Source organism: Grammomys surdaster, unplaced genomic scaffold (genome assembly GCF_004785775.1).
Source record: "Grammomys surdaster isolate TR1022 unplaced genomic scaffold, NIH_TR_1.0 126298, whole genome shotgun sequence".
Taxonomy (NCBI): domain Eukaryota; kingdom Metazoa; phylum Chordata; class Mammalia; order Rodentia; family Muridae; genus Grammomys; species Grammomys surdaster.
In genome coordinates, this window is record NW_021621098.1 from 6,051,689 (window position 1) to 6,073,998 (window position 22,310).

Below are 22,310 nucleotides of genomic sequence, written 5' to 3' on the forward strand. Positions count from 1 at the left end.
GACGGGACCCATACGGCCCCGCCAGTACCGCGGCGCGGTGCACTGCAAGCCGGACTGAGAGCTGTAGCCCCGCGCAGCGACAGCATGGGCGCGCACCAGCCGGCCCTCGGCATCCTGCTGCTGCTGCTGCTGTGCCCTGCGCAGGTGAGCGGTTTCCAGAGACCCGGGCGGGCTGGGCGGGACGCGGCGGGGCCGTGCGGCGGCTCCGGAGACCCCCGGCGCGGGAGCTGCGGGCGTGGAGAAGTTGGTCTTCCGGTGCAGCTGTGGAGGTCGCTTTCTCCTCCTATGTCAGTCCACCTTCACGCTGTGCTCTGGGAGAGGGTGACTGCTGGGGCCTCTATTTGGCTAGCTTTGAGTTATTCCAGTGGTGGTCACCTGATTTAGGATGTGGAATTGGAGGGACAGTGGGCGCAGAGGATAGGGACTTTGTTGTTAGCCATTTTAACAAAACAAATTCTACATGCACACGAACTCCTAAGTTTTCTTAGCTCCGACTGTATTATTACTCCTTGTCTCCAGACGATGGAGGTGGAGAACAAAACTCGAGTACCAAATTGTTGTAGTCGTCAGTACTTTAAAGAATGTGGGCTGCCTCTTCTCACGTTCATTTTAACGTTTCAGGAAACTGAGGCTCACAAATACAGTAGTTTAGTTTCCCCTTCCCTCAATTAGCCAGGGACAGGATGACAACTGGCACATCGTACTTGCTTCCCTCCTCTGGCTTTTCCTTGCTTGAGTATGGGTGTGTCACTACTGTTTGTGTGTCTTCACTTTTCTTATTGGAAAGTGGGTGTGTGTTTGGGGATGACTACGGAGGGGTACTAATTAAACCCCCTTAGTCATCAGAATGACTAAGTCAGTGGAAACTCTCTGCCCTTGTGGCCACTATCTCCCCTCTAATGGACTCACAGGTTTTGACAGTGGTGGGTTAGAAGTGAGAGCACATGAAGGGTTCTCTGGTCTAGGAAGCTTATCCTTTGTTCTTTAAATCTCTGTAAAGTGTGCAAAAGGGCAGAGGGATGCGACCAAGGAGCCAAAGAGTACACATGCAGGTACTAGGCTGAAGACAGTTGGTGGCGGCATTCGCTGGTTGTTTGGGGCAGGCCAATCCTTGCCATCTCTGATTTAGGTGTTTGACTCAGTCTTGATTTTTTTTTCTTTTTTGTAATGATAAATGCCTTTCCATTACTAAGAAGAAGTTACTTTATTTCCTTTTCTAATGTAGTACTTAAAGCCTGCACTTCCTTTTCCCTGGAGTTTTCAGTCATGCACCAATCAGCAGACTTCACATTATAAAGTGGCTTAAACATATCTCTGCTTCTCTTTCACCTCAAGGTAACCTTCAAAGTAGATAAGCTGTGAGCCTTTGAAGTAGACCAGGGCTGATTCTCTTGCAAAACGCCTGAAAGTCTTCCCACCCTCATCTTAATTAAAACACTCCCATTGTTTTACAATGAATTCTAGAGGCTCCCAGGCAGCTGAAGAGATTGGGGGTGGGGTATCTGGTTTTGGAACTCCCCAGTCAGTGGCTGGAGCTGGTCAGATTTCAGTCTGAGCACCAGTAAAGTTGTTTGGCGATTAGAGGCAGCTGTTATTTGGAAGATCAAAAATGCTTTAGGAGAGCATTTTTGGTTTTATTTAATATTCTACTTATAGATGATGGACTAGCATTGCCAAATTGAATGTTCTGTTTTTCTGCTTTGTTTCGGCTTTTTTCTGTGTCCGGTCTCGCTGTAGGCACAGGTTCTGACTCTCACTGTGTTGCCCAGGTGTGCCTTGAATTCACTGCAGTCCTGCTTCAGCCCCTTAAGTGCTGGAATTACAGGTGTGAGCCACTGCACCCGTTTAGACTGCTTGTTTTGATACCCATGTTTGCTAGCCATCGTGGTGTGCTTGCCTTTAATCAGAGCTCTAGAGAGGCAGAGTCAGGCGGATCGCTTATGTTTGAGGCCAACTTGTTCTGCCTAGCAAGTTTTCTAAGCCAGTCAGAAATAGACCCTGCCTAAACTAAACCCACCTGTGTTCATCCAAGTAATACATAGCAGTTTGGGGAAACAGTCCTGACTTTCCTGGCTGTCTTTGTCCCCACACCTTGGAATTTGTTGCTGTCAGAACTCATTAAACACTTCAGTGGCTTTTTCAGAGGTAATCTGGAATGGGTTAATCTTTTGGCCTAGAGGAATGATGTGAGTACTTGTAATCTTCCCTAGCCTCGGCCCACCAGTCAGAATGATGGAATAAGATTTGATAACAGATTATCATCTGAAAAAGGAAGGTTTTTTTTTCTTTTTTTGCAAGTGGGTAAAGAGTAAAGGACTTGCTGAATAGAACTCTGTATTTCTCCGAATTTATTCTATTACCCAGCACAAAGAGTCCCTCTGTTGAGAGAGGCACAGGCACCCTGTCTGGGCGGCCTGCCTTACTCCACTGTTAGCGATGCAGTGTTTGAAGCATGGCTCATCACCTACTGGGAAGTCTGGGCTAGGCCACCAGGGACCCTTTCACCTGTGGCTCTGCTCTGCAGACAAATCAGACCATTTGATATCAAAACCAAACAAGGTCTTGGCCAGACTGTTAAGGTCCCGTCAACTGGAGTTTGATTGGTGGCACTGTGCTGGTCCCTAGCCAAGATATCTTCCCACTCAAGTTCTTGGTTTTTGCTTGAACTTCTGCAATGGCATTTTCTGTTAATGAAAGTCTTTGAACTGGGTGGGGGGGGGGGTGTGTGTGGGGGGGGGGTGTAACTATCTCTGCACTGCAACTGCCGTTTTCCCCTGTATAGAGTCAGATTAGCTGTGCCTGCTTTCCAGGCTGTTTTGTAGACTTTGCTTGCTGTGTAACTGAAATACTGATTTCAGGCTCCCTGAGATCAAGAACTTATATACTGTCATCTCCAAGTGGGCCCAGGACTCGATGTGTGGCTCCTTTTAAACACTAGGTCTTCCAGCCTCAAAGTGGATCTTGAAAAGGGACTTTTGTTAGTTGTGATCAGAATGTATTTGAGTTGATTCTGGCGATGACAGTGATTGGCTAACCAGCCAGGGTTTCTTTGCCTGGCTTGTGCCCCTGCATGTGTGGTGGGGGAGGTGGTGGTCATGTGTGTGTGTGGAGGGCAGAGGGCAAGTCTGCCTCAGCCATTCTTCATGTTCTTTTGAGTCAGGGCCTCTTACCTAGTCAGCAAGCCCTAGAGATCATCTTCCTGTCTCTGCCTCCTCAGCTCTGGGATTATAAGCGGATACCACATTGCCTGATTTTTTTTTATTTTTTATTTTTTATTTTTTTTCTCAAGACAGGGTTTCTCTGTGTAGCCCTGGCTGTCCTGGAACTCACTCTGTAGACCAGGCTGGCCTTGAACTCAGAAGTCCGCCTGCCTCTGCCTCCCAAGTGCTGGGATTAAAGGCATGCGCCGCCACTGCCCAGCTTAGTGCCTGATTTTTGATGTTGGTGCTGGAGATCCAAACTCTGGTCCTCATGCTTGTGTGGCAAGCACTAAGTCACCAACTGAGCCGCCTCCTGTAGCTCCCAGCCTGTGTCTTTTATCTTAGTCTTTAAAAGTAATATGGTTTTTTAAAAAAATAAGTATCTTCTGTGATCTGTGCTGCTGCCTGAAGCCACATTGGTGTCCATGGGCCAGATTGCAGTGGTCAGTGTCCTAGAAGCCACACTGATGTGGCCTGTTGTACCACTGGAGACTGCCAAAAAAGTAACAGCCTAGACAGGAAGCCATTGAAGAGAACTCTTAAAATCTGTGCTAAGGATGCTCAAGTGAAGCTCTCCACAGTTGATGGCTTCTGGCAGGGGTGCTGGTGAAGACGACTTGATTTTCTTTAAGGATTGGCCACTGGGAGTGTGACCATGCTCTGGTGAGTAGATGGGCAACACACACTGGACATGTTTCCTTTTTCTTTTCTTTTTTTTTGTGGGGGGAGTCATAAAGATGAGGCTAAACTTGGAAGAACTGGGAAGTAAGAGTGATCAGGGTGCATGATATAAAATTCCCAAATAATCAATTAAAATATTATATTGGAAGAAAATCAGTACTTGTTTTTAAAAACTCTGATGCAATGAATGAGCTTCTGGAAGGATTTGAGAGACACTTGAACACGTTCTCCTCTCCTTAGGTCACAAGATATAAAGCAGAGGTTCTAGGCACGGTGTAGGATGCAGAGATGGGATGACCCCAGGCCTTGGGAGAGCAGTGCATTGCTATAAGGGCTGTAATGTCAGCTAGTGTCTCTGTCTTGTGCGCACATAATGGTAGAAAGATGTTGAGGAAGATACTGAGGTGAGGAGTAATAAGCATAAGGCAGAGTGTTACTTTGTTACTGAGGGTGAATTGTGTGCCAGGTGACCAAGAGGCATCTGGGAAGATGGAGACCAGCCATAGAAATGCTTATAGTTAAGATGAAAACACTCCTTCCCCTAATTTAACCATTTTATGTCACATACTTATATTGAATTATATTGTATCCTATAAATACATAGACATATTTATCAATAAAAATTAAAACAAAAAAACTGTTCCTTGCATTTATTGTAATTACAGTAAATTTCGGTATGAAACTGTCTTTGCAAAATTATTAAAATGGCAAAGATTGTCTTTCTTTTTGAGTCACACTTACTGTGTAAACAAAGCTGGCCTCCAGCTGGAACCACTCTTGCTTCAGCCTGCTGAGAGCTGGCGTTGTAGGTATTGTGTAGCCATGCCTACTAGCAGGCAGTGGGAACAATCTGGATTATACACGATTAAAGACAAAAAGTAGCTACGTTGTTTTTGCACAGTATGTCATTGTGATCACACAACTAACCTTATTTTGTCCCCCCACCACCCCTTCAATAAAAGTGTATTTTTCCTCCTTTTAAAATTGAATGGGTCTTTTATCTGCACTAGAAGAGAGCATTGGATCCCATGGACTATAGTTATAGACAGTTGTGAGCCTCAATGTGGGTTCTGAGAATTGAACTCAGGACTCCTGGAAAGGCAGCCATTGCTCTTAGCCACTGAGCCATCTCCCCAGTCCCGTATTTTCTTTATCAACAGGAACATTAAAGTTGATGTTTGTCTGCAAGGTCACATGGCTAGTAAATGGCAGACCAGAAGCCTGAACTGCTGTCTTCTGATTTCTGCCCTCTAATCAAGTTCAGATGTTGCTACCTGATTCCTAAAATGGGTGTTATCCCATTTTGCCAGTAAGGCTTCTCTCATTTGACACCCGTTGTCTCCATTGTGGCTTGATAATTGCCAGGGGAGTGATTAGTCTGCTGACCATGGCCCTCTGCAGATACACACCAGCACTCACATCATGGTTTTGTTTTAGAGCTATGGCTTTGGGGTGGTTCTTCTGACGCTGTGCGTGCTGAAGCTCATGAATATCTAATAGTAACTAGTAATGTGGCCTAGGGTGGGTTACTTACACTGCAAGGTCAAGGGTTATCTTTAAGAATAGCTGGAGTGGTTAAGCCCATCACACTCAGAAATATTTGACTTAAACACCTATTATATAGGTGTGCACACAACCTATCATTTGTCTCTGTGTGTGTGTGTGTGTGTGTGTGTTTGAAAATAGAACCAGACACTTCTACCCTAGAAGTCAGATCAAACTAAGCCTCCACTTCAGTGTTTGTTTAATCTGTCTTCCAAATTCCAAAGGAACTGCAGGCAGTATAATCTCTGGGCAGGATTCCCTCCAGCCCATCCTACCTTGTTCTGACTGAACAGTCCAGTGTCCATGCTCCCTAGAGGGGCAGCAGGCAGTGGGGTTAACCAGCAGCCACTGGCCTCTCTCCTGTTGGAGCTGTAGCCAGCTGTGTCTCCAGGTTCCTCTTTTGCCTTTATCTATCTACAATTGTAGCAGAAATGGCAATGCCAACTGTAGTGTGTCTGGGCTCTGTCACGGAGCTGCTAGAGGAACATTGTAGTCGGTGGGGGCAGCCTATCTGCTGGGACTTCCTCTTCTGAGGCTGCCAGTGCCTAAACTGGGCTGGAGTTTGAACTGAGAGAGCTTGTGGGAAGAGACAGAAGAAGGGCTGGCGGACATTTGTTTTTCAGAATTATGTCACCTATGAGCCATGCCATGGACAGTCATTTCTGAGCCATATTCCCTTCCCTATAAAATTCTCATATTCTGTGTAATGATAGAATGTTAGAAATGAGTGAAAAATGACACAGTGTGTGCCTGGCACACCATTGGTGTTCCTTCCGAATTTGTGGGTTCAGACCTTGGTAGGGTTCATTAGAGGCTCCACATTTCTCTTGCTATTCAGAATTTCTTCTGTGTAGTGTGGGAAGCCTCCATTCATCTCTGGTCATGGACAGTAAGAGGGGCTCAGAGATTGTAAGTGCTGAGAGATGGCTGAAAGGTTAATTTTTCTTTTTTTCTTTTCTTTTTTTTTTTTTTTTTTTGTGGTTTTTCGCGACAGGGTTTCTCTGTGTAGCCCTGGCTGTCCTGGAACTCACTCTGTAGACCAGGCTGGCCTCGAACTCAGAAATCCGCCTGCCTCTGCCTCCCAAGTGCTGGGATTAAAGGCATGCTCCACCACCGCCTGGCTTAATTTTTCTTAAATCTTCCTGTACTGACCCTATAACTGTTGAAAGCAGCTTTCTGACTCAGTGAGACTTGTAGTAATTAAATCCCATCTGACCTATCTTTCAAAAGCAGAGAATTCTCTAGCTTTGTAACTATTAAGCCTGGGTTGAAGCCAGGTGACTGAGTTCCCATCTCTGAACTCATGAAATCAGTGAAATTCCCTCAACTCACTGTGAGTCTGGCTGGTCTCTGAGCCGATGAAGGTTGGATGCAGGGTGTTTCAAAGGAAGACTTACACCTGGGCCCAGCTGTTGAAGATTTCATGGTCTTATGAGGGCATCAAGACAAGCAAGAAAATACTCTTTCAGTTCTTACAAATTCTACTTGCTCTTAGAATGACAACCAGCAAACCGTGGCCTACCTAGCCCACATGTTTGGGTCATGCCCACTTGTTTACTTCTTGTGGCTGCATTTGAACTTTTACAGGCAGGGTTGAGTATTTGCCACAGAGACCTGAAGGCTCAAACACCTTCATTATTTAATGTTTGGCCCTCAGAGGCAGAATTTGTCAGTGCCCAGCCCTAGTGGGTCCACAGGGTCTCTCAGGATGTGACTAAAACATGTCACCATGGCAAGAGACATTGGCTGCCTTTATGACTCCGAGGAAGGAGTTGGGTGCTTCTGATCAGTTAAGGCAGCTCATCTACTTTGGGAACACTGCACTAGGCCAGGGTGGAGGGAGTCAGGGTTCAGCTAAGGAGGAAATGATCTTGGGAGGGGCAGTTAAACAAAGATCATTAGAGAGGGCAGACAGAATGGGTGACACCAGAGTATGGAAGAACAATGAGGCTTGGTTTTCTGTGACTGGGATTTGGTCTTAAGGTCTTAGATAAAAATAGTAGAGGGTAGTTAAAAGCCAAAGAATGATCTGTGGAAGGGAGCTGACACTAGACTTGTGGTTCTGCATATATGGCAATTGGATATTTACCTGTGGAGGAAGCTAGGAAGACCTGGTGTAGCCACCTGTGGCCACGGTCAACTGGGTTCACCTGAAAGGGAGCTGGGAATGAAAAGAGAGGGCAAAAAAGAGATGAAGCCAAGACAAAGTTCTCTGATCAAGGCTCAATGTTTTAATGATTAGCTTTTCAATTTAAAGGGAAAGACCCCGCCTTTTTTCCCTTTAAAGGGAAAAACCGTTCCTAGTTTCAGCTGGAGAGATGGTTCGCCGGAGTTATCTCAAGGCAAGCCCAGGGGCAGTTCTTCTAAGTTCCGTGCAGCCGACGTGGGTGCCTACTTGGGTAACTCCACCTAGATCCAAATCGCTTGGTCTGTTGTGGTAAACAAAGTCTCTCTGGCCTGCTCAAGGCCAGGGGAAGGGCACAGCCTGGATGTGATAAATTATACTGGTTCAGTCTGAGAAATGGGTAGGGTAGAGAGCTTAGGGAGGCCTTTCAGTTTGAATTCAGTATCTCTGTAAAGCCTGGATATCTGTGATAGGTGTGTATTGATTTGCAATTAAAGAAAACTCTGCAGTCTTTAAAAAATATTTTAGAAATGGACAAAAATGTATTGCTTAAGTAATGTTATCTTTTCATTGAGAATATCATTGTAAGAGTGGTACTTGTGAAAAATAGTGTGTCTGCTGTTGGCTTGAATGTGCCAACAGAGTCCATGTGCTAGAATTCCCCTCCACCAATACACCCCCACAACAGTGCTGATAAGCCAGGAGTACTCTGTTGGATCAATCAGTGCACCTTGTGGAAGTGAATTGTGCTCAGCGGAGATCCTAATCAAGGGGGAGTTTGCCCTTTCCTGTCTGGAGTTCTGCCTCTCTGCTTTCCACCATGGAGTGTGGTGGCAAGAACATCAGATGAAGCCCCTCCAGCCCCCCACATCTGTGAGCCAGAGAACGTTCTGCTTATTATTAATCACTTAGTCTCAGGTATCTGACATAGCAGTAGCTCACAGGCTGTGGAGTGTCCCCACTGCTTAAGTCAGTGGACTATACTATAAGAGATTTGGTTGTATGGTGTGACACTCAGATTCATGATCCTTGATCCTGTTTGACCTCACAATGGTGACAGGGAACTGAAGCCCTTGACGCTGAGTTTTCATTTTATCTAGTGAAGGACATCTGAGACCAGGTTTTTGTTTTGTGTTATTTTAGTGGTAAAATACATGTATGACTTTGACTTTTAGCAGTGTTCAGTGGCCTCAGTGTATATCACATGTGTGCAGCCCTCCTGCCCCTCTCTAGAACACAGCTTGTGTGTGATTAGGCTCACTTTGTGGTGATGGTAGGCCCCAAACACTGGTGAGTTTCATTTTAATACTGCACATAATGCTTCCTTCCCTATGAGAATGTTTCTGACTTTAAAACCAGGGTATGTTTGATTTCCTTTGGTTTGGGTTGGGTTGGTGACAGTCTTGCTGTGTAGCCTGGGTTGGCCTCTGTGGTGGTTTGAATGTGCTTGACCCATGAGAAGCAGCACTATTAGGAGGTGTGACCTTGTTGGAGGGCTTTAGGGTGTCTATGCTCAAGTTCTTCCCAGTGCAAAAGAGACCCTCCTCCTGGCTGCCTTCAGAAGACAGTCTCCTGGGGCAGCCTTTCGATCAAGATGTAGAACTCTCAGCTTGTCCAGCACCATGATGCCTTCACACTATTATATATTTCCTGCCATGATGATAATGCATCTAAAGTGTAAGCTACCCCAGTGAAATGATTTCCTGTATAAGAGTTGCTTTGGTCATGGTGTTGCTTCACAGCAATGAAACCCTAACTAAGATCCAGCAGCAATCCAGGTGCAGGGGTTAGGGGCGTGCATCACAACACTCATCTTAAACTCAAGATTCTTGTATTACAGGGAAGGCAGCTTTAAGTTTGGAAGTCGGGTTCTTTGTCTAAAAAGGAAGTATATGGCCCACATGAATTCTACTTGCCCAGAGCATGATTTTGTCAGTGTGACAGCCCTAGGAGACTTCATGACACATCTGTCCTCTTTGTCAGAGAAGCCCTGACTGCCTACAGTCTATGGTAATTGTGAGATTGTGGATCCTGCCTCTGAGGTACCAGTTAGACCCTCCATAGGTTGCAGAGATGAGCATGGCCCAGCCCTGTCTCTCTAGGTCTGTAGTCCCTTGGGGCAGTAGGAAGGCCCCAGCCTCCCACGCACCGAGGCCATGGTAGGTGCAGTCTAGCTCTGCCGTCTGTGACTCAGTCCTTCCAGTGAGGCACTTTACCTGCTCATCTGGAATCCAGATGAATCACAGGTCATTTCTGGGTGGGGACACACTTAGCAAGAGCCTGTAAACTAAGAGTGGGAGATACACTATATCCTTATAGGACTAGAACATCTGGTGGGTGCTCTGGAGAGACATGCTTAGGTGCATCAGCAGGCACCACAAGGAGGTGGAGACCAGAGAATGGTTTTAGCCATAGGTAGTAAAGAAGACAGTGTGAAGGCAGATGAGGCCTTTAGGAGGAGACAGAAGAGAAGAGCCAGAACACAGTGTGTAATGTAAGGCTTTGTCACAGGCAGAAGGTGAGGGTGGATTCTAAGCACCTGGAAACTACAGACTGTGGAGATGGCTGAGCAAGGGAGCCTACCAGTGGACACCATGGATGCACTGAGGACTGTTGGTCTCCCGCTGAGCACCAGAGACTGGCAGGCAGAGGCAGAAGTGTACAGAGACTGTCAGAAGCAGGGACAGGTGCAGACTCAAGAGTGGGGAAGTTAGCATGCTAAAAAGAAAAACCAGTTGGTGAGCTTCCCTGAAGAGACTTGGAGAGGAAACTAGCTCTCCCTGCTGTAGGTAAGAAGAGGGGCTGGAGACATTTAAGGTGGAAAAAAAAAGCCTTATCCTTCAGTGCTGCTGGGTGAGATGCATGGACTTGCAGAGGTGGGAGTGGGCAGATGGAACCTGAAGGGCTTTAATTGTGGCCTAATTATCTTTTATGGAGAGTCTGTGCCTGGAGCCAAAGCTTCAGTTTCAGTACACTTGTGACCTTGGACAAATAGTGTTCGTAGTCTCCTAGTGCTTTGCTTTCTGCTAATGGAGTACCTGAGAGATCCCTGCACTAGCACCTCCTGTCCCGCTGAGTGCTCTCAGGAGCGCTTGGGCCCTCTGGCTAGGACCACTGCAGTGAGCAAGATGACTTTGCCTTTAAATGGCCAAGAAACCCCAAGTATTTTGTGTTCTACTTAAAAAGGTTAAGTAGCTTCTCTGGAGTATTGACTTCTCAGGATCGGAAGAGCTCCTGACTCCTTTCCTTTCCCCTCCTTTCAAAGGGGCAGAAAAACACTTGACTTTGAAATCAGTGACAACATAGAAGCAGGTCTTTGGGAAACCACGTTGGGTCATTTTGTCTGGCCTTTTGGCTGAGTTTCTGTTGCTAAGGTTTGTGAAGCCCTTGGGTTTGGAACTTTGCTCTGGGCCAGTATAGATTTAATGAAAGTCAAAGAACTGCTGTTGATCTGGGACTACCTAACTGGCAGGCACCATTCTAGGACCAGCCACCTTGTTTTCTTTATCTTACCCTTTGTTGTGGTAAATGCCATATTGTCACACTATTGGAATGCCCAGCTCAGAACCTGCTGGTGATGGTCCTACTGAATTCCTGAATCAGTTTTTGTTTGGCCTTGTTTAGATAAAACTCTTAACTGGCCTCTGGAATTTTCTTTTGAATTCTATTGTAAGACTGGCTTGGCAGCTGGTAGAGTTCTGAGGAATGAGAGACGGCTCCCTGTTTAAATTGTACTCACTGTCCGCTCTACCCACACCTCCAATCAGCTTTAGCCTTTTGAAATGAAGCTTGAGTTACATCGGTGGCCCCCTGCCTGCTGGAAGGCCAGGGTGCAGTTGTCTGCTAGAGTTGCTGGGTTTGGTTTAAAATATCGACGCTTCCCCATTTGGATAATTTCTCTCCTAAACATAGGACTTTCAGTGAATCCAGAAGGGGGGGGGGGGCTACAGGCCTGCAGCCAGCAGAGAAGCAGCTTGTTGTTCTTGGGCTGCATAGTTAGACCCCCCCCCATCTAAAAATAACACACACACACACACACACACAGAGGCATAGATGCAGGCAGACACGTGTATCTCATGCAGTTTGGGGGTGTTGGTTTTTGTCTTTGCTGTTTTGGACCAGGACTTTCTGCATGTTGAACAACCACTAGCTACACCCCTGGCTGTTAAGGCAGGGGCTCCGAGTTACCCAGCATGGTCTCACACTCTTCTTTTCTCTCCTACTTCCTGTTTCATCCCTCCTGTGTGGTAGATGAGGTTCCAGGTGTGCACCACTACATCCAGCAATAAAATGTTCATTATCCAAAGGATGAATTCAGAAACAAATTCTATTGATCTGTATCCCTTGACAGTAGTGTTCCCTGGTCTTGTTCCCTGGGTTGTTCCACCTTCCTCCCTCCTACCATGTTTTATGTTCTAGATCTGCATCTTGGTGGGGAACTAAGGAAGGCTGACTCAGCTGTCTACCTGTGTGTGGCCCTGTCTCTCCTGTTCAGTGTGTTTAAGGCTTTGCACCAGGTATCTTGGGATCCAGCTTGCTCCTTGGTTTATGAATTCCCTGTGGGACAGTTGTAAGCCAGTGTCCCTGGCTTGCTGGGTCATCTGTGCTGAGTCAGTTGTGAAGCACAGTATGGCTTCCTCTGAGCAGCACCCTTGTCAGGGTGGTGACTCACAGGAACCCTTCCTTCTTAAGTTCAGGCAGCCTTGTGACTGTCACATGGGGAATATGAGCAGCTCTTGAGACATCTTTTCATAAGGAAATATTAGGTTAATGTTGCCTTGTTGATGCTCCTTAAATTTAGCATGTGCATTCCTTGGACTCCTTAGCCCTCAGGAACAGTGTCTAGTCTTACACTGCCTTTTAGGTAAGGTTAGTGATAATTATGGGTTTTGCTCCTCGGGTTACTTTTGAAGTACCAAAATCTAAATATATGGGGAAATATCCTTTTGGTTGTTTAGTTTTTATATGTGTGCAGTTCCCCCAAACAGTGTCTTAAGCACTGACTTTCTAAGTACAGCACTGCTTCTGCCTACACTTGCTGGTGCTAGACCCTCTCTTAAGTGGGAAATAGTTCCCACTCCCCCACCACTGACCTGACAAGTCCATTGTGGGTTTTAGGCCTGGTTGTTTCTTAAAAGATACTGAGATGAGGTGTGTGTGTAGGGGGCGGGGGGAGACACACAGAGAGAGGGGGGGAGGGGGGGAGGGGGGGGGAGGGGGCGGGGGCGGGGGGGCCGGGAGTTAGGTAGGTGCCAGATACCATGGAGCTATCCAATAGGTGGGTACTGGGGTCCTCTGAGAGTGAAGGAACCCTGTGGCCTGGGTCCTTTGTCTGTTTTTGAGACAGGGTTTTACTTCATAGTTCAAACTTATCTTAACTGTGCAGCCCAGACTGGCCTTAAATCATGCTTTTTCTGTCTCAGCCTCACAAGTCCTAGGATTACTGACCTAAGACCCCCATGCCAGGCTTTTTCCATCTTTATTAATATTTCTTGACATGTTTAGCAAGAACGTTTGTTACTTCATTTGCTAGGTAGCATGAAAGATTCGTTAACTGAGCACCTTTTCTTGTTTTCCATGTTTCTGTAGGTGTTTTCACAATCCTGTGTTTGGTATGGAGAGTGTGGACTTGCGACTGGGGATAAGAGGTACAACTGTAAATATTCTGGTCCACCAAAACCCCTCCCAAAGGACGGCTATGACTTAGTGCAGGTAAGCGTGCTGTTTTGAGAGCACCCAAGCATATGCAGTGTCTTATGTAATGGTAGGGATGCTGGAGGTGAGACTAAAAGGTTTAACTCTCTAAAGATGTTTTTGTATGTGTATATATGTGTGTGAGCCTTTATATGCAGGAGTTGGATGTCTTGGGTTGTGAACCACCATGTGGGTCAGGAACTGAAAATGATTTCTCCACGAGATCAGTTATCACTGCTGAGCTGTTGCTCCAGCCCCAGGGCTTAAAGCTTAACCTAGACTCAGGCCTGTACCCCATAACACAGAGCTGATAAAAGGCTCCTGGCTTAATCTTCCAGGTGCTGACTCTGTGTCTCCTGGAGTTTCCCAGTAGGGAGTGACTGTCTAGAGATGACCTTGGTACCCAGATGTTGCTTTGGAACTTCTGCAAAATGTATTAGAAGTTAGCTTTGTTGTTGTTCCTAGATTCCAAGACTTCCTTTTCCTTAGACTTTGACACTAAGAGGCTGGAGGTCTTGTCCCCTCCTTTAGTGATCTCTCTGTTCCCTGCGAGCCTGTGAATTCTGGGTGCCTCCCAGGATGCTTTTTGTTAGTGTGATTCTTAGGGCTGTTTGGGGGAAAAAAAAATACTGGGAAAAATCCGACTGAAAAGACTGGCTTTGGGGCTTCAGTAATCCAGCGTGGCACTAGGTCTTCAGAGTTGGTACAGGTTTTGACTGTCCCTGGAGGGATAAGTGGCTATAACATTGTGGCTGAACTTGAATAGGCTGATGTATAAAGCCACGAAAGAAAGGAAAATGCAAGAGTGGTTTCTGCTACTTCTTATGAACCCCTACTTGCTTGGGGTGGGAGGGGGGAAATTCTGAGACAGGGTTTCTCTGTGTAGCCCTGGCTGCCCTGGAAGTCTCTGAAGACTGCATTGGTCTTAAACTCAGAGATGGGCCTGCCTCAGCCTCTGGGGTGTTGGAATTAAAGGTGTGTGCCACCACTGCCTGGCTGAATCCCCACTTTCTGAATAGCAAACTTGATAGCCACTCAGACATAACCTCTCGTGCCTTCAAGAGCGAAGTACATCGCCACCGTAGTAACTGAGCTTATCCCAGAACCCCCTTTCTCCTCACAGGAACTCTGTCCAGGACTCTTCTTTGACAACGTCAGTCTCTGCTGTGACATTCAACAGCTTCAGACACTGAAGAGCAACCTGCAGCTGCTCCTGCAGTTTCTGTCCAGGTAGGCTGACTACCGGCAAACAGTGGTGCCACTCTGGTGTGCCTTTACAGATCAGTTTTTTCTCTGGTGTACTCCAAGAAGGGACTCATGGTGTGTTAGAAGGAAAAAGAAAGTCACATGCTCCACTAGTTTTCTTCCTAGTTGCTTTTAGTGGGAAGACTTGGTTTCCTTCGAGGTGTCCTGGCCCACAAAGGGAACTGCACAGAGGCCTAGTGTCTCTCAGATTGGAGACTCTGTTCACTGTGGTAAGGAGTGGCCCCTGCTGTCCTGCTCAGGACCTGGGTCCTCCATCTGTGTGGTTCCCTCAGTTCTTTCTTGCTCCTTGCTGCCTTGCTTTGCCTGGCATACTTTTCTAAGTTTTTATTACAGTTACTTTCTGTGTACATGTTTGCATCATGTGTACATACTGCACATGCAAATGAAAATAAGTTATTTACTTACTGTGTGTATATACACATGGAAATCAGAGGACAAGTCGGGGTTGCTTCTCTCCTTCCACCACGTAGGTCCAGGAATCAAACTCAGGTCGACGTCTTGGCAGCATTCCACTGGCCCTTGCCTGACGTCCTTGCATCTCTGTGCTGAAAGGCTGCGCTAGCATTAGCTCCTAGACATTACACTCTTTTTAGTGTAGTTGGCAGTGCAGAAAGACTGTATAATAGATGTTCTTTAAGCCTATCTAGTGGTTTTCAAATGTGCAAAGAACAAATTGGGGTTTTCTTTACAGCAGCAGATTTTGGTGTCTGAAAATAATCCAGACTTTTAGCACAATCGTAAAGGTAGATGAGGAAGGAGGTAAAGAGGGAAGAAGCCCTCTCTAGATATCACTGTAGGCAGCAGGACCCTACCCTGCGTCTGCTCAGGGCATTGTGTCTTAGGAGAAATGGGCAGTGCTGAGAGGAAAGCCATTGCTAAATTGTTCTTCCAAATATCGCAGAATGTAATAATGAGTCAAGAACCAAGAATCCACTCAGGCCGCTCTAGGCTCCTGGCATTGGCAGATTACATTTATTTACTAACCACTCTGAATGATGGATTATGGATATAGACATTTACTATAGGTAGCCCCCTTCCCGTGTGATCAGGGGGTAAAGCTCAAGTTATAATAACAAGAGAAGCAAACTAACATGGAGTTTTACACAGCTATTGAAATTAATGCTCATAGAGGTTAAGTGAAGTACCATGGGATAGTTGTAATTCATTGGAAAGCAGAGCGTCCCAGGAGTGACTCCTGTCGGAGTGGTGCAGTTATACTTTCTGATTTTGCTACTGTTGCTATATTGTAGGGCTTGACCTATAACCATGAAAACAATCTCTTTAAAGTATGTCCTAAAACTATCCTAATTGCCGGGCGGTGGTGGCGCACGCCTTTAATCCCAGCACTTGGGAGGCAGAGGCAGGCAGATCTCTGAGTTCGAGAGTTTGAGGCTAGCCTGGTCTACAGAGTGAGTTCCAGGACAGCCAGGACTACACACAGGGAAACCCTGTCTCGAAAAAAACAAAAACAAACAAACAAAAAAAAAAACAAACAAAAAAAAACTATCCTAATTTTGGCCTGGAGATAGCTCAACAGTTAAGGGCACATACTGGTCTTACATAGGGTCTAGTGACAGCCAAGGTCTTTGTCTGATAAGGACTGGAAAAGAGCCACTGACCTCGGTGTCTCCTTCTCTGGAGCAGAGGTTCTTGAGGACTGGACACACCTCATTCTCTGTCAAATCTGATCAGTAGGACTAAATCAGACTAGACAGTAATCTCAGTTGCCCCTGTTTCTAGAACTCCATGGAACAGTGAGGTAACGTGGACCAAAAGGGAGAGAGAACCCTTTTACCACATACACAAGTCAACATTAGGAGCTTAAATTTTGAACCCAAAGGGCAGCAGTCAGCTGTGATCTTTGTGGAAACCTGTGTGTTGCTGCAGTGCACACAGCAAGCGCTGCTGTAGCACCTCTCTGTTTTTTACCTTTTCCCATGCCAGGCCCTGATCCGAGGTCTCATAAGGTGATGGCTCTTTTTAATCTTCAGAACTCACAGGGAAGTCCTCCTGTGTTTCAGGAGATCTCGGCTACCATTATTTGGCTCTCAGAAGAAAACTGAAGGTATTCATCCTGTAGTGGTTTTTGTCACATGAAGACACACACACACACACACGTCTTATTCCCTTAATCAAAACTGTGACATTTTTGGAATAAAGATAGAAATCTCTAATTACAAAGCACAGAGTTCAGAAAAACCTCCTTTTTAAAAAAAAAATATTTCTGAATAAATTAAATGTAATATTAGGGCAGTCTTAAAAGCTATTTCTTTTTTTTTTTTTTTTTTTTTGGTTTTTCGAGACAGGGTTTCTCTGTATAGCCCTGGCTGTCCTGAAACTTACTCTGTAGACCAGGCTGGCCTCCAACTCAGAAATCCGCCTGCCTCTGCCTCCCAAGTGCTGGGATTAAAGGTGTGCGCCACCACTGCCCGGCAAAAGCTATTTCTTTATGTTACAATAAGGTTTTAAGAATTTGTGAGTCTAAGGACTGAAGGGATGGCTCAGTGGTTAAGAGTGCTGCTCTTCCAGAGGACCTGGGTTCAATTCCAAGCTTACAGCTGTGTGTAACTCCAGCTCTGTAGGTGTATGTAACTGACACTCTCATCAGACATACATGCAATAAAACATCAACGCACGCCGGGCGGTGGTGGCGCACGCCTTTAATCCCAGCACTTGGGAGGCAGAGGCAGGCGGATTTCTGAGTTCGAGAGTTCGAGGCTAGCCTGGTCTACAGAGTGAGTTCCAGGACAGCCAGGGCTACACAGAGATACCCTGTCTCAAAAAACCAAAAAAAAAAAAAAACATCAACGCACATACAATAAAAAGAATCTGCGGGCCTGGAGAGAAATAGGATTGATCATTCTGAGTCTGCTATGTTTTCATGATCAGTTGTCTCTTTTCAATGAGTTTTAAATATTCTGTAGCTATTTTTTTACCTTTTATTTTTACTGATATATCCAAAGTCATAAAATATAATTTACTTTTTCTTTAGATGTCCGTCATGTTTTTATAACCTAGCAACCCTGTTCTGTGAGCTGACATGTAGCCCACACCAGAGTCAGTTTCTGAATGTGACGTTAACTGAAGATTATGTTGATCCTGAGACGCAGGAGAATAAAACAAATGTAAAGGAGTTACAGTACTACATCGGACAGAGCTTCGCGAATGGTGAGTAGACATAACTATTCGTCCTTTTAAAAGGCTGGGTCAGGACGTGGGGCTGGGTATGCGCCTTCTGTTGCCGTCCTAGCAAGTGCAGAGTCACAGTTTCAGGACATTGGTTATTGTTTTCCTATATTCTGGGACTTGAGCTACAACAATGCAACTGTCTCTTTAAAGTGTTTGTTTTAGAACCCTTCTAATGTGGGGGCTACAGTGTTCGCTCAGCAGTTAAGTGTATACACTGCTCTTATCAGAGGACCCTAGTTCAGTTCTCAGCACCCATGTCAGGGGCTTACAACCACAGTTGTAGCTTCCTTACCTGGGCTCCAAAGGCTCTGATACCACTGGCCTCTGTAGGCACCTGCGCTTCCATATATAGACCCACACACAGACCCACACACTGAAACAGAATTTAAAAATAACACAAGTCTTGGGGCTGGGGAGATGACTCAGCCATTAAGAGTACTGACTGCTCTTCGAGAGGATCTGGGTTCAATTCCCAGTACCCACATGGTGACTCACAGCCACCTCTAACTCCAGTCCCAATAGATCCAGTGTCCTCTTTTGGCTGATGCTTTCCCCTGGCCTCAGTAGGCAATAAGCACATATGATACACATGCATACATACAGTAAAAAATAACCATAAATATAAAAGAAAAATCAAATCTCAAGAAAGTAGCAACTATTTTTAAATTTTTTTCTCAAGTTATCATGTGGAAAAATTTCAGTATATGCAAGTTTACTTGTGTACGTTTTAGTAATGGTTCCGTCATTGATTCAGATAGACAAGACTTACTTTAATCCCAAGAGACAGTAGAAATACAAATAGTGACAACAGAGAGGTATTTTGGTTTTGAGGAAATCAATCATCAAAAGAAAAGAAACCGTTACAAGATGAGGGGTGCCCCCATACAACATGAGGGGCACCTCATACAGCATGAGTATCCCCATACAGATGAGAAGCTTCACCTATCTGTCCCAAGAGATCAGAGTCATGATGAAGAGATCCGTCTATATGCTAGGACGTTATTGAAATGATAGAATTGAGAAAAGAATAAAATGCTACAGAAAAAGAACAAATTACAAATGGAAGCAATTGGATCTTAAAACAGTAGTTATTGAAATGGGCTAAAAGCATAGCAAAGTAGACCTGGCTGAACAAGAAGTGTCTAAGAGCAGTCTAAAAAGTAATAGGCCCCATCTCCACTACCCCTGGGTGTATACTCAGAGGACTCCATATACCCGTGAGATACTTATACATCTGTTCATTGCTGCCCGGCTCACACTAGCTAGGAATTGGAAGCCACCTTGATACCCATCAACAGATGAGTGGGTTAAAAAAAAAACAAACCTGATACAGTGAAGTTTTGTTCAGTTGTAAAGAAAATTGGAATTTTCAAAAAAAATGGTTGGATCTAGAAAAATAGAACATTAAAGTGATCCAAAGCTAAAAGGATGAAAAACTGCATGTTCTCTCACCTATGCAGATCCTAGCTTGTAGCACACACACACACACACACACACACACACACACACACGCATGCACACTCACCTGTGCACGTACAAGTGTGAGTATAGATTTTAAACTAGAATAAAAAGCAAGAGAGGCTAAAAGAGGTGCTGAAGATGGGCAGGAGACAGAAGGGAGACAGCGGGAGATTACAGTGACAGACAGGGTTGGGAGAGATGAGGGGAGAGGAGAACATAAAAAGAAAGCATGCTGTGTTTGAAAATGACATAATGATGTTCAGTGCTCTGTGTGAATTTAATAAATAATGCTTAAATGTACTGGGGTCAATAAGATCAGTAGAGGTATTATAACGACTATTATTGTAGGATATTTAATAACTCTATTCTTATTATGACCATCCAACCCCCCAATAATAGAGTCTGAGTCCAGTGGATTTAATCAGCTTCAGCGCAATACTGGGCCATTACCCCTAAACTATTTTTCTGTGCTAGACTGGCTGTTTCTCAGCTGCACTCCCCAAGTTACCTCCTGTTTGAGTCTCACCTGGGTTATTTCTGCTCCATCAGTCTGTCCTGGGATACACGTCTCTTCCTCGGCCATGCACTCCTGGTTCATCTCCTCAGATGGAGACCCCTTGTTCTTTCCACATGCTTTCTCCTCTCCCTTGTGGGTCCTACCTGCAACCCTCAGCCCTGAAACTGAAGCCCCGCCTACCTCTGTTCTCCCCAGTAATTGGCTGTCAGCCACTTTTATTTAACCAATCAGAGAACATAAGTGAGCATAGTTTACAGAACATCATTTGGTGTACGTGAGAACAACCGATAAAGAAAAACCAAAGGCCAGGCAGTGGTGGCACACGCCTTTAATCCCAGCACTTGGGAGGCAGAGGCAGGCGGATTTCTGAGTTCGAGGCCAGCCTGGTCTACAGCGTGATTTTAGGACAGCCAGGGCTACACAGAGAGAAACCCTGTCTCAAAAAACCAAAAAAAAAAAAAAAGATAAAGGAAATTTGTACAAATCAACATAGGGTTTTTGGTTTTTGTTTTTACGACTTTAAAGGTAAGGAAATATTTCTTGACAAGAAAATAAAGGCAGAAGAAACCAAGAGTGGTTAGAGTCCAGAACAATCCATGAAATACAGGCACTCCAGTGTATCTCTCCTCATGCCAATGTCAGATTGGCACAGAGTCAGTTTGCCAGGTCCAGCTCTTTGTAAGGACGTGAAGCAAGAGGGAGTCAATAGACTGACTGCCCCTTATGGCTGCGTAAATGTTTGAAACCATTTGAAAAACAATTTTGCAATACCTGCTGAAGCTGAAGATAAATACACCATTATCTCAGAGATTCAGTATCTCCTTGTGGACACCCAGAAACAATGGACACATGGGCAGGGAGCCAGTACAGGAACCATGAATGCGTGTGAGCAGGTAGACCCTCCCAAAGAAACCCTAAGTCTGTGAACCAGACAGAAACCCAGCTGAGGTCATTGTAAAACAGCGCCAACCCTAGAGAAGAACAGGACAAGGACTGGGGATGTTTACACTGGCCGCTCTGGTCATGAACAGTGACCTACGCACACAGAGAACTGCCAGAACTCTACAAACATAAACAGTGTGAGTTCAGAAATGGCCATACCAAAGAATGTATGAAAAAGTGCTCGGATATCACTGGGGATGTTCAAATCAAAGTAACTGCAGCAGATGCTGAGGAGGGTGATGTAGGAGATGCTGAGGAGGGCGAGCACAGGGGGGCTCCACCCAACCCAAGGGAAACCTAAGTCAACAGCAGGTTAAAAATAGTTTGTTGGTTTCTTGTGAGACTAAACATACTTGTCACGTGGTCCAGCAGCATGCCTCAAGTGGATATATTATGGGATGTGTAATTACATTTCTGGCATTCAGTAAAGTTTGTTTTTGTTTATTTGGGAGTTTTTGTGGGGGGTTCTGAGTTTTGTTGTTTTTGAGACAGTCTCAGAATTGGCTCCAGGCTCAGTATATCACAAAGGTTGGCCTTGAACTCCTGATCCTCCCGTCTCCACCTTTCACATGTTAGAATCAAAGGCATTCATCTACAATCCTGGCTCAAAGTTGTTTTTCGATTTTGTGTTTTTAAAGATACACCCTCAGTATAGCTTTTTTGCAGAATAATGAGCTACACTGTGGTATTTTCTTGTTCTTACATATCTAGCAATATACTTTGTTCATATTTGCATCCTTACTTCAAAAACCTATTGAGCTCCATGGGCATACATCTTGAAACAAAGGAAAGTGTGGTGGCTCGTGTAATCCTCATACTCTTAGGGACTGAGGGCTCCAAACAGAACACATCAGTGCTAACACACAGTTGAAAATGTCCTTTCCAGCCAGTATCAAGGCCAAGTGGAGTCTATTCCAACCCTTGTCACACTGGCTAAGCTGCCTCTCTGGGGTGGGGTAAAGAAAGCAGTGACTGTGCAGCTGTCTCCTGGGAGTTTAGGGGAAGATGAAGGGACCCACAAGTTGTAACTAAGTTGGTTCATGTATGATCCCTTTAAGTCCGCAGTCCTCCCGCTTTGTGGTCTCGCACTGCAGAGTTGCCAGAATGAGGTTCTTTCTCCTGACTCTACTGAGTGACTCTTCATAATGCTGAAGCTGTTGGGAGAACACTTGGATGCTGGTCCCTTTCCAGTTCTGTGTGTCCTTCCCTCCCTGTCTCACAGTGCCCCAGGTTCTATCCTGCTGGCTCCTGTGTGCCAGCACAGAGGCCTTCAGTTAGATCTGAGTGGTGGATTCAAGGAAACATAGTGTCTCCATCTTTTCCCTTGGGATTCCTCTTCTAGCGATGTACAATGCCTGCCGCGATGTGGAGGCTCCTTCCAGTAATGAGAAGGCCTTAGGACTCCTGTGTGGAAGGGATGCCCATGCCTGCAACGCCACCAACTGGATTGAGTACATGTTCAATAAAGACAATGGACAAGCGCCGTTTACCATCAGTCCCATATTTTCAGGTAGGGATGACAGCTCTCAAATTTGCAGAGGTTATTGTTTTCCTTTAAAACTCAAGAATCATAATCAGCTATAGAAACATAAATTCAGAGAGAGAAGTAGGACATTTGTTGCCTGGTTTAACTTGAGAGGGCTCAGTGAGAAAGGAATTGCTCTTAGGAATTGATAATGTTACTATGACA

The 22,310-nt window shown here is 45.4% G+C and overlaps 1 protein-coding gene across 1 annotated transcript in view; it reads left to right on the forward strand.

Annotated features, from left to right (window-relative positions):
- The first annotated feature begins 43 nt into the window (after positions 1-43).
- Npc1 (NPC intracellular cholesterol transporter 1) overlaps positions 44-22,310 on the forward strand; it is a 45,156-nt gene continuing 22,889 nt past the window's right edge. The window contains exons 1-5 of the mRNA XM_028759528.1: positions 44-144; positions 13,141-13,263; positions 14,369-14,475; positions 17,504-17,679; positions 21,963-22,130. Of these exons, the coding sequence (XP_028615361.1) occupies positions 85-144; positions 13,141-13,263; positions 14,369-14,475; positions 17,504-17,679; positions 21,963-22,130 (634 nt within the window). The 5' untranslated portion in view covers positions 44-84. The remainder of the gene's footprint in view (positions 145-13,140; positions 13,264-14,368; positions 14,476-17,503; positions 17,680-21,962; positions 22,131-22,310) is intronic.